We start from the raw sequence: 11,626 nt of genomic DNA, 5'->3' as shown, positions 1-11,626 counted from the left end.
TTCCTGTGGTCTCGCACTTAAAATTTTCTAAACCCAAAATAGAAGTGAACCAAATATCAGTCTTTCTTAAAATAAACATGTATTTACAAATGTTATCCCAGATCTTGGGAAATAATACATTTTCAATACTTGTATTTCTTCTGTTTCAAGAAGCCTTAGCCAGTGGGCCAGTGTAAACCAGTCTACTTGAGGGGTAAACCAGTCTACAGAGTTCATGAAAGATATGAAGGAAAATTCATTATGTCTGCAGCAGGGAGTACCTTAGTTGTAGATATAAGGAATAGTCATAGGGCTATGTTCTTTCATCTTTGTGAATTAGATTACTATAAATGTAGCTATTGAATAAATAACCCTCTGTTTGTTAAATTTTCTATCTACATATGGGAACCAAATTTAAGTTAATTTTTGTATCCTGTAGTTATGCAAATCAGCTTGCTACTTTCTCTCTAGATAAAGTGATTGTAATGGAGATGAACAGTTCATGATTTCTAAAGCTTTTACTAGTTATCACTTTTAAATTTGACTTCCTCCATCTTTTTCCAAGCTTTGCTTTTTGGCTTTTCAGAGATTTTGTTTTTTAGCAGAAGCATGTTACAGAACAAAACTTCATTCCCATTAAACACACTAGGTCTATCAAAAAAAGCCTACAACTATCTAGTAAGATTGCTACATCATTACTGCTTGGGGAAGGAGCTATCCTGCTGCTGTTTAGTACACAGATTACCCTTGTGCATGCCTGGGGTGAGTAGTTACTGCTCAAAGAGGATGAGGTTAGAAGCATATCTCAGAGGCAAAATCAGTCGTCCAGTAAGAGGGTTGTGTATCTAGTTATGAACTTTTCGAAATGAACTGGGACTGTCACTCTGGATTTGCTGTTAGAGGGAAGTTTGTTGTCTTGCTTCTATGGTCTTTTTTAAAAAGACAGCTAAAAAAGGTGGTTTGCAGATAAGTGCCAAGTGAAACAGAACAAAACTATTGCTTGGGATGGTGTTCCTGTCTGCTTGACAAGGAAGACGTTTTGCAATTTTGTGGATAGTTTTGGAGCTTCAGAGCCCCATCGGAATGGATAAATTCTAAAATAAACTAAGTTTGCTGCCAAGCACTCTTAGTCAACTCTAAAGGCACACGGTAGAAAAAGGCAAACTGTAGGGCTAACAGACCAAAACCGTTAAAATTTCTTTTCACCACCACTGATTAAGGAAGATAAAGTTGAGAGATAGGCAAGTCTTTCAAGGAAAAATGCATTTTCTCCTAGATTGACAAATGATGCTTAGGCTCTGTTCAACTACACTGGATTTTTCCTTGGGTTTTGCACCAGCAATGTAAGTCTTTCCAGAAGACCATTTCATGAATTAAACTGGTTTCATCAAGTCCTGTGTAACTTTGAAGACCCTAAATTGCAGCTTACAGCAGCCTCCAAAAAGCCTTTCTTTTTTGTTGTATTTAGTAGCTGTCAGCAGCATAGCAGAGCAGTGATTGGGCACAGAATTACTTTGCTTATTTGTGTGGTACTTGGATCTGCCATCAGTCTTTTCTTGAGGTAGGAATAATTGTTGTCAGTCCTGTTTATTAGGGTTCATTGTTTGTTCAGTGACAAGGCCCTAAACTATACTACTTAATTAAGAAAAAAGCTTCTGAAGGAGTTGAAAGAAATTAAATGGAAATTACTCTTTGATGTGCACTAGAAGAGCAAGAAACCCAAGAAATGGTTGGAAAAGGTGAGTGCTAGCACACAGACTGTACCTTTTATATGTGTCATTACATGGGAACAAAATAAGCTTTCCTAAGATTACATATGTCAGGAAGTAACTGAGGAACATGCTGTTTGCATTAGAACTAAGCAGCCACTAGATGTGTCAAGTGCATTACACAGAACAGCATATCCAGGAGTGACTTACTCCCACAAAGGCTGTAGGGCTCTAACATGTCTCACCAGCAGAGCTGCAGGCTTTTGACACATTACTTCAAAGGTCTGGTCTTAGGATCAGCATCCCATCTGTACAGACTTGCCTGGCTCAGCTAAAATTTGTCAAAAATATGTAGGGATTAGTCAAGACTATTACAAATAATAATGGAAACAAAAAGTTGTGAGTTTAACTCATATTCAAGTACAATTCACTTCTCTCCTTTGGAAGGAAAAATAAAGTGCTGCTTTCACATACAGCTATTTTAAGTGAACCAGTGTTAATACTGCAGCACTTACATCATGTTAAAATGGCTTGTACATAACTAGCTACAAGAAAAATGGAAATAGGTAGGAGCTGTTTATCTTTTAATTAGGGATATTAGCTGTTTGAAAGTAGTGAAGTGTTCAAATTTAATGCCATGCACAAATGAATCTCTCTATTAAGTGTAATCATTTTTTTTCAGCTTGTATAATAATACCACAGGTCAGTATACCAACTAAACTCAGTCTATATATCTGCTACTGACTTGACACTGTTTTATTCCACCTTCAGAATTAAAACATGTCTAATATTTGCTTCTACAATGGATCCCAGAATAACTCACTGCTATCTTTTAAAATGCTTGTCATAAGGAAAGTGAGGATGGGAAATATTTTCTCTTGGTTTCTATATTGATCACATTACCTACTCTACCCACTTTTGCGGAGATACAGTTGGTGGTTCATCAGCAAAGTCATCATCATGTTCAATGGCCTAAAGGCCATTGAGTCTTCACTGCTGAGCAACTTCCCGAAGTGTACTGTGAGGACAATCAAGATTAATTAGATTCAATTTTCTAAAAGCACTGAAATAAGTTCTTTCACTGTCATCTGGATTGCTGCTTTAACGACTCTCTTAAATTAAATGTAGGAACCAAGCCAGTTTAATTAGGTAATGTTTATTTTACATAGAACAATCTCCAAAGAATATTTTAAAAAAATCTAAATACTGATTTTTATTTTCTTACAAAACAGACAGGCACAATTTATGTATTCAAATACTTCAAACTGAACAACTGTTCACTATTCAGATTTCCCCAATGCCACTCCAAAGGCTGTGAAAGTAGAAAATGTCATTTTACATGAGGCAGTAGTGCATTTAGTAGGAATGAATCACAAAATATATTTTTGTACAGTAAGACGTTATTGTCACTTTATAATTACCTATAAAAATTTTTGAATTGCACAATAAGTTTGCTTTACAATTGACAACTGCCAGAAAATAGGCTTAGTATGTAACTAAATATTTATCCAAACTATCCCCAAACAAATTAAGATTTCTCTTGGTAAATACTTAAAGTGTAGTAAGAACTCTATTGTCTATCTGAGGTCATTTTAAAATGTTTTAATAGGAAGAAGTTTATATATTCAACTAAATTTAATTTCTGCCTACCTTAAAATCCATATAACCACAATAGCTGAGTGTCCTAAGCAATATTTTGATTTCAAAGTACCAACACCAATGAAATTTGGAACTGTTTAAATTAATTTATTTCCTATTTTTCTGCTTCATCATCAATGCTGAAAAGGCACTGTGTACATTCCTCTGAACATTTGGTGTCTTAGGGGTTTTTTTTAAAGTTAAAAAGTGTACAATGACAAGCCTTGAACAAAAGTTTAAAAGCAAAAAAATACTGAATAGACTCCCCATTGATGGATGTAGTCCATTGTATCTGAAGACACTCATTTTCCATAGAACTTCTTATTCAACAAGAATATGAGCAAGTTCACATTCACTTTAGCTTTATCAAACATTTTCATTACAGCCACACCTTCATACTGCATCTGAAGCAAATCCTGTAATCAGAAATAAAATCATTAGTCTCTGTTTGAATCCATACATTATAGCAACGAGGTGGGGTCATTTTCATCATGTGATACCACCTCAAATTCCAGGTCCTTCACAATTTAAAAAATTATGTGCAACTATTGGATAGGTGTACAAAACATTACATGTTCTCTAGATCCCAAATTGTCGGTAATAGCAAACCAGAAGGAATAGTGTTTTCTGTGTATCACTGTTTTCTCTTGTTATTTGCTTCATGTCACTGAATTAATGTGGCATTTGGTTTCATGCAGTTGCCATAATATAAACATTAACTCAACTCTGTGCCCAGCATCCTCTGGAAGTTATATAGTCATTCCCAACACGATCTGCTACTCTGTGCTGATTGAGTAGTTCATGAATACATATAAAAAAAATGAAATAATTTATATTTAGAGGAAATGCGACTGTGACTATATAGTAAAATAATAAAATTCAAACTCTACCTGGAAGTGGAGCTGCACTTTTTCCATCTCAACCCCCAAAAATTTTGCTTTGATTTCAAAGTCACCCACTTCTTCTCCAGGTGTGATATCAAACATCACATTCTTAAACCTTGAAACAAAAAGAAGGGCAATTGATAATGTATGCTGGGCAGTTTTATATAGGCCAGACAAAATTTTTGGGAAAAAGCCTGCAGAACACAAAAGCTTTGGCCATAAGCAGTGTAAATGGTGTTAGAAGAACCACTCCATTTCTACTGCAATGTCTTCTTGGAGACTTTCTAGTGTACATATAGTATGGAATATAGAGCTTTTATACTGGAATAAAAAAGGGCTGTGGGAAGTTCAGGGAACAGATAACCAAGTGTCCACATCATAAGAGCAGGGCAGACAGATTTTCATTCTGTCATGCCCGAGTGTCTTCTTGCAGGTGTGTACACACTCTCCTCTGGCTTCAGTTTGCTTCCTGTGGCTTCCTCTGCCTGATGAACGCACTTGGGAAAAAATTGCAACCTGGAAACAATTTTTTCCATGCAGAAGAGAGATGGAAGGGTGCAGAGGATGAAAGCCTCAAAATGAGTAGATACAAAAGGGATGTTAAACCACCACATTCATTCACCTTGCCATAGTGAGGAAGTGCAGAAAACCAGGTGTTTACTCAGTTGTATGAAAGGGATTGGTCAGTAAATGAAAAAAAACCAACCTGCTACAACTGATTAACAAGTCAGTCATTAGCAGTGAGTGTGCTGCCAGACTTGTACTGGTTCCATCTCAGCTAATGCAAAGTAGGCTTATTCAAATATTTTCCCAAGGTAATCATATAGGTACAAGGGAACAAATGAATTGTGACAATTAGGCTTTATCATTCTTCTGAACGTAAAAGTCCGAGGTAATTTTAGGTGTGGCACAGGAAATTGCTAAGATTTCTTTTAACAAAAGCCAAGCCTCCTAAGAAGCTGTTTATTAGAAATTGCTCTCTGTTGTTTTATATGACACTTACTGGTTGGTTTGAAGATCTTCAATTTCTAGGATGACACCTTTTTCATGCAGTCTTGCAGCTGTATACTTTATTGAGGCTTGCTTCAGTTTTTTGCTTCCCTTCACCTCCTCTTTTCCATCTAGTTTAATTGACCTCCGTGAATTTCTGGGAAGAGAGCAAGAAAAATGGCTTTTGATTTACCTACCAGGTTTTTTTTATACTTCAACTACTCTTCTAGCCATTTTAACCTTTCCTTCACTCTTTGCCTTCTTGAACTCCTATTAATGAACAGAATTAACTTTGAAAAAAATCTAACAATTGGAGGGAATTTTGGCACACTGAATAGTCTAAACATTTTCACAATGATTTTGAATCAATGTTTTTTAGCACTAGCTTAAACTCTATTGTGAAATACAGCCCTGATCCAAAAAGAGTCCACAATTATCACTTTAAAATAGCAAGTAACTGCATCATACCTGGAAAGTAAAATTCTTTGGGCATTTATTTTCCCTTTTTTCATTATAAAGACAAAATCTAACCCTTTTAATGAAGAAAGGAAATAAATAATTACTTCCCAAAGCTACATGACTTCAAAGCATGCTAATGGATCTGCAAAGTAGCACCAATTAAGTATGTTGAAAAAATGTATACATCTCAGGCCTCTTTCTGTAAGGTGGCTTTAAATAAATGCAAGACTTTACTTTCCAGGTTTTGACTCAGTGACAACTTCCATGGACTTTTTAATCTATGGATTGTCAATCTGTTGGGATCAAAACTTTCAACTACAGATTGACACCTGCTCTCCTTCCTCATAAAACACACTGAAATATTAAAAGACAAGAAGACTCAACTCACTTTCTTGTTAAGTTGTCTAAACAAGTTTTTATATAGGTGTTGTAATAATTAATTTGCTCTTCATAAAATGCTGTCTTGGAGTTAAGTGCATTCAAAGTCTGCTGGAGTTTCACCAATTCAGCTTTTCGATGATGTCTGTATCTTCTTTGATTCCGGATATCCTAAATAAATTTATTAGTATAATTGATTTTTTAATTAGATATTTTTAAAAGTCTCAGCTTATTACCATTCACATCTGTAATTACACAACATGACTTAGTTACAGGGAGAAAGTTCTTACAAGTGCAGTACCAGTAGCAAGTAATACAGTTTACGTGACCTTACAGAAGACAACAATCTCATTGCTACTTGTATACAAGTGGTGATATCTTGAACTCTGCTATGGTCTCCAAGGCATGACAGACAGAAGTCATAAGGAAGATGTCGTCTTCATGGTATAAATGGAAGCTTTCTCACAGCTAGTTTCTGCTGAGAGGCCTATGAAATGAGAGACTGGGCTTCTACTAGATAAGAACTAGCTACTGCTAAACTAGAGCTTGAGTTGAAGGCAATGAAGGTAATGGTTTAGTTGAGGTAGTCAAAAGTGAAATAAAAGTGACTTCTGATTCTAAGGCTCATCCCAATCTTCAGATCACCTTAAGGGCTCATAATAAAGCATCTGGGCTTATAGATAAAAAATAAAAAAAGAATGAGGCACTGAATACATATGTAGAATGTTTTTTGTCTCAAGTAGAAGCAGATGCAGACACCTGAACCAAGCAGGGCTTTAAAACTGCCCTGAAGCAGGCACTTCAGAGTAGGTACAACATGGCATACTTAATTATATTAGAGACTTAGCTCACATGAGCAATTTACTCATTTATATATTAAAATATGTTTGCAACTTTTAAAGAATAAATATTTCTAATATGTAAATCACTCATGTGAGCTATGAGTAATTTACTCATGAGTAATTAAATATAATCCAATATTACTCATGAATAATAAAAGATAATCCAATACACGAAGATTCTTACAGCCAGTATTGGGTATGGATTTGGAACAGGATTTGCCAATTTGTACCCATCAGGCCCAGTGCTTTATCAACCCTAAGATGAGCACTGCATTGGCCCAGTATTCATTTTGTGTCCTGCCCAACCACTGCAGATCAGTGTTAATATCAATCAGAGAATGTTTTGTGGGGGTTTTAAAGCCTTTTTAAACCTTACCAAGACTACATTAATTATGAATTGAAACACTGATGGGTAATTCTGATTCCTTTTAATATATAAAAAGCTATATTGAAACACATTGTACTGGAGAAGTTAAATCAGCAGCGATATCAAATCTGGATAACAAAGTCCACAGCTGTATGTTATTCATAGTAGTTATGCAGGAGCATACTGTCTTTCACTTATTTTGTCAGCAAAGACAATTTGTTTTTTATGTGGATACTTGAGCAATTTAGTGTAGCATTGTCTAGAAAATACACATTGTACAACTCTAGCTGGAATGGATCAAGGCTAAATGCCTAAAACTCAAACATACAGAGAAGCACATCCTGTTTACCTTAGCAATCTCATTTATAATTTCCTGGTACTTAGTTGCTGAAGACACTAGTCCTGCTTGTTCCAATGTCCGGAGATTTCTCTGAATTTTCCTTTTCTTTTGTTCTGTTGGTAGCTGCCCATCTTCAAAAATAGACTGACTGTGCTTCATTTTCTCTGGAGTTTTGGAATCTAAGATGGCACGTTTTTCTACAAGTTTCAAGTGCTCAGATTCCTGGGTTAAAAAAAAATAAATATCCAGAACAGTTATTTTTCAGTTCATGATAACAGTTAAGTATTGAAGTACATTGAATTCTCAAAGGAGACCATCAAGAATCACGGTGCAGGCTTTATTTATAGCCTCTTACCACACAGACTGAAAGCGCTCCATTTACTGTAACTTTTGACGTACCTTAATTAAGTAATCACGACACTTAAACATTTCAATTTCAGTTAATGAAAACATGTCTAAAATCAGTCAGGTGATTCAATGACTTCACTTAGTTATGGGAAGACTGTCCAGATCTCACAGGTGTCCCCTAGATATACACACACTGCGGTAAGCTAAAATGTGCACCTTACTGAGATGTAGTTTTGTGTGTCCATATCTACAAGAAAGTCTTCAACTGGGAGCTTTTCCCACTCAATTCCCATACCAATGTTAGCAGTAGCACCCCAGGAAGATGTTTGCTTTTTTGGCTTAAGCAAATAAACTAGGTATCAGGGAACTTGAGTTAAGATACTGAAGTCCATGAGAGAAAAACAAAAAATCTAGCAGAAGGATTCAAGTCAGACTATTTGATTGTATTGTAACATAGGAGAGAAAAGACAGTTTACAAAAAATGTAAAGAACACTAAATTATTTGTCTTGTGCTAGTTAACAGCAAGACTTAATTCTTCTTTTACTCTGAAGCTATTACCAAGTCACAATAAAAGAAAATTTTCAAGTCTCATATTTGAAGGCTCTAGATCTGAATAGTTCAAAAACAGCAACAATGATTTTGTTGTTATAAAGCAGTGGAGAAAGCTGTCAGAGATCTCTTAAGGCTTTCAAATAGCTATAATAAAATATGTACTTTATTCAGGCACAGTATAGCACTTACCTGTTGTGCAGTGGCTGGTGTTTCTAATATTTCTAAGAGTGTATCCCCTGGCTGTGTTCGTATCACGTCCACAATAAGTCTTTTGGTCCTTTTAAAAAGGATATATAGATATTACAAAACAGTTGTCACTGAATCACTTGTGCATTTCATTTCTTCAACATTAAAACTAGCAGCTCCTCCTTTATTATGAATACTTGGTAATGCTTATGTTTCCTAGCTTTTTATGTTTCAGAGCTTCCATAATGTTGAATATCTGGCTTCTACATAGGTCTGAATAGAGAAAGACATACACACTTCCCCCCTTTTGTATTAGAGAACAGTTAACCAACTAGCATAGTAAAACAGTTATTGTTAACCTAACAAAAATCCAAGCAACAACTTCCATGTGGATTTTAATTATGATCGTGACAAAACAGATAGGAATGTAATCTTTGCAAAGCCTGAACTATGCATGGTTCCATTAAGGGTCATATTTACTGAATAAAGTAGAAATGTACTCAAAACTGATCTAAAGGAATTTTACATCCGACACTGTGCATTTACGCACATCACTTAAGGGCAGATGTTTCTCTAGTGGCAATGGACAAGGAGTATTTCCTTGCTAAAAAAAGGAAGCTGTTACATCCTGATATGTAAACCAGTTCTTTTTTTGGTAAGAATTTATCTAATTCCTTTTCCTGCTGCCTCTTCATCCATAATACTTCCAAGAACATCCTGCTACAGAATTCTGTTAATTTAGAGACCAAATTACAAATGAGATATAGCTCATTATTCTTAAAAATTAGCAGAAACTTGAAGACACAGCTTAAGTTTCCCAGGAAATGTCTAAATATGATCAAGGCTTCTGTAATAAAACCTCATTATTTGTTTTAAAATGATAGTTTACCTATATATAACTGGGATTTTTGTTAGTGTTTTCAGCACTAGAAGGTCTCATAAAAGTACAATGAAATGGGACAAAATATTTACTCATATACAGGCAATATTATCCAAAACCACTGAGTATTGGGTATGACCCAAGCTTCCATGGAAATAGGAAAGACTGACAGCACAGACAGACATGAAGCACTGCTCCTTCCATGCTGGAAGACAACCTGCTAAACCTCCTGGAAACCAGTTTGCTCATCTAGAGCTGCTGTTAATTGTACTTTTCCTTCATAAACTCTCTGGAATCCCCTCCAGTTTGCTGGGAGAAAAACAAAACAAATGAACAAAAACCCACAATCAAACAAAATAACCCAAACCGGAAAGGTTTCATAAAGTTGGTTCACAAGGGCTCTACCAACACATTGCTGGCTTTCTCTGCCTGACAATCTTCGTCAGTCTTTGGTGATCACCACCACTGTCTGTATTAAAGTATATGGGATGGTATTAATGTTTCATGCAGTGCCTTAGAAACAGGTGCTGACATGGCTGAAAGACACAAGGCTTATTTTCACTTCCTTTCCCTTCAGCTTCCTCTCCCCACATACCAAACCTGCTCAGCTTTGTTGTTTTCCAGAAACACCCCACTTGGGGCTGGATGCCTCCCCCTTCACCAGCCACTCGGCATGTGGCACCTGCACACTCAATCCATGGAGACCAGGCACCTGACAGAATCCTCAAAACAGGTGTACCAGCAAATCTTAGTGTACTTCACAGAAGCCTTCACAAAACCAATTTTAAAAAAAAATATTAATATTTCTATAAAAGAGGCATATCACTTGCAGAGAAACAAGGAACATTCAGTGAATTAGCTGTGACTTGAATTTTAGCCAGGTGCCTCACATTTCACAGCTGCAGTAAAAGACTTCTCTGCAGCTAAGGTAGGAAAGTGTAGCTGTGTAAACTGTATTTACACATTTCTTCTATAAAAGGTAGTGGTAAGTATTTCAACCTTTGAATATTGCTGCAATTGAACACAGGTTGCTGATTATTCTTCTGTCAGACTACTTACTAAATTTCCTTAAAATATGTAAAATATTACTTGAAAGCACTTAAGCAATAGAGAAGTTAAATTATTTCATTAATTCGCGTGCTATTGTTTCAACATATTTCCACACAGTGTAGAGGATTAAAAACATTTCTTTTGGCCTTGATTTTGCATGTTTTTTGGGATTCCATTAAGGGATAGCATTTTACTCCTACACAGAGAAAAAGACAGGAGGCCCTTTTTTTTTTTTTTTTTTTTTTTTTTAAATTACAAAACCAGCCTGGGAACTGTGCTAGAGCCTCGATCTCTGGAATACCAAGTGACTAACAGTTTTGATATGGCATGGCCATTGCTTTACCTTTACTTTAGATCTCAAGTTATATTTGATAACAAGTTACAGAAAAACCTTGACATTTTCCTGTTTAAGATTCAGATCAAGTATTCACAATTACAATGGAAAAACTCCTCTTCCTTTTAGGATAAATAGTAAGAGTTTTCTTGCACCTAAAAGTAGATTCTTTTTTCCTAAATTTAAACAGGCTTTTATGAGTTTCATAGAAGTTGCGCTACTTACTACAGATATTGTAGCTAAGGACTTTCTTCAGAAATAGAACTCCACATATTACCTCATAAATTCAGTTTACTGTTTTTTGATTTGGAAAAAAACCCCAACTAACAGATTAGAGTTGAATTACAGCCTGTATCTGCGCTCCTAGTGCTTGCAAAGGTGTAAAATCATTATGTTGTATTTCTCTTTAAAGCAAACTTCTAATCTTCACACTTGTGGGGTGAAAATAAACATAGGAATAGAGGATATCAGCATTCCATTCTCCCCCTTGTTCAGGAAGCACGTGGATCTTAAATAAGCAAATCCTTATTGTGAACAACTTGAAATAATGTCAAAAGAGGGTTGCCAATAGTTTGATACTAAGTATTGATACTAAGTGCTTTAATAAAAATGTTTTCAACTATAAAGTAGCCTATATCCCAGGATGTCCCAGTAAACATTTCTTAATTTGCTCACCAAATAGAGTAAAA

The 11,626-nt window shown here is 35.6% G+C and overlaps 1 protein-coding gene across 1 annotated transcript in view; it reads right to left on the bottom strand.

Annotated features, from left to right (window-relative positions):
- Positions 1-2,929: 2,929 nt before the first annotated feature.
- LOC104530510 (ras GTPase-activating-like protein IQGAP2) overlaps positions 2,930-11,626 on the bottom strand; it is a gene marked incomplete at its 5' end in the record, with an annotated part of 14,724 nt that continues 6,027 nt past the window's right edge. The window contains 6 exons of the mRNA XM_010175106.1: positions 2,930-3,742; positions 4,217-4,325; positions 5,214-5,357; positions 6,048-6,208; positions 7,596-7,808; positions 8,677-8,764. Of these exons, the coding sequence (XP_010173408.1) occupies positions 3,629-3,742; positions 4,217-4,325; positions 5,214-5,357; positions 6,048-6,208; positions 7,596-7,808; positions 8,677-8,764 (829 nt within the window). The remainder of the gene's footprint in view (positions 3,743-4,216; positions 4,326-5,213; positions 5,358-6,047; positions 6,209-7,595; positions 7,809-8,676; positions 8,765-11,626) is intronic.

Source organism: Antrostomus carolinensis, unplaced genomic scaffold (genome assembly GCF_000700745.2).
Source record: "Antrostomus carolinensis isolate BGI_N321 unplaced genomic scaffold, ASM70074v2 scaffold42119, whole genome shotgun sequence".
Lineage (NCBI taxonomy): Eukaryota > Metazoa > Chordata > Aves > Caprimulgiformes > Caprimulgidae > Antrostomus > Antrostomus carolinensis.
Note: the sequence above shows the minus strand (reverse complement) of the source record. Positions and strands in the feature narration are given on the sequence as shown.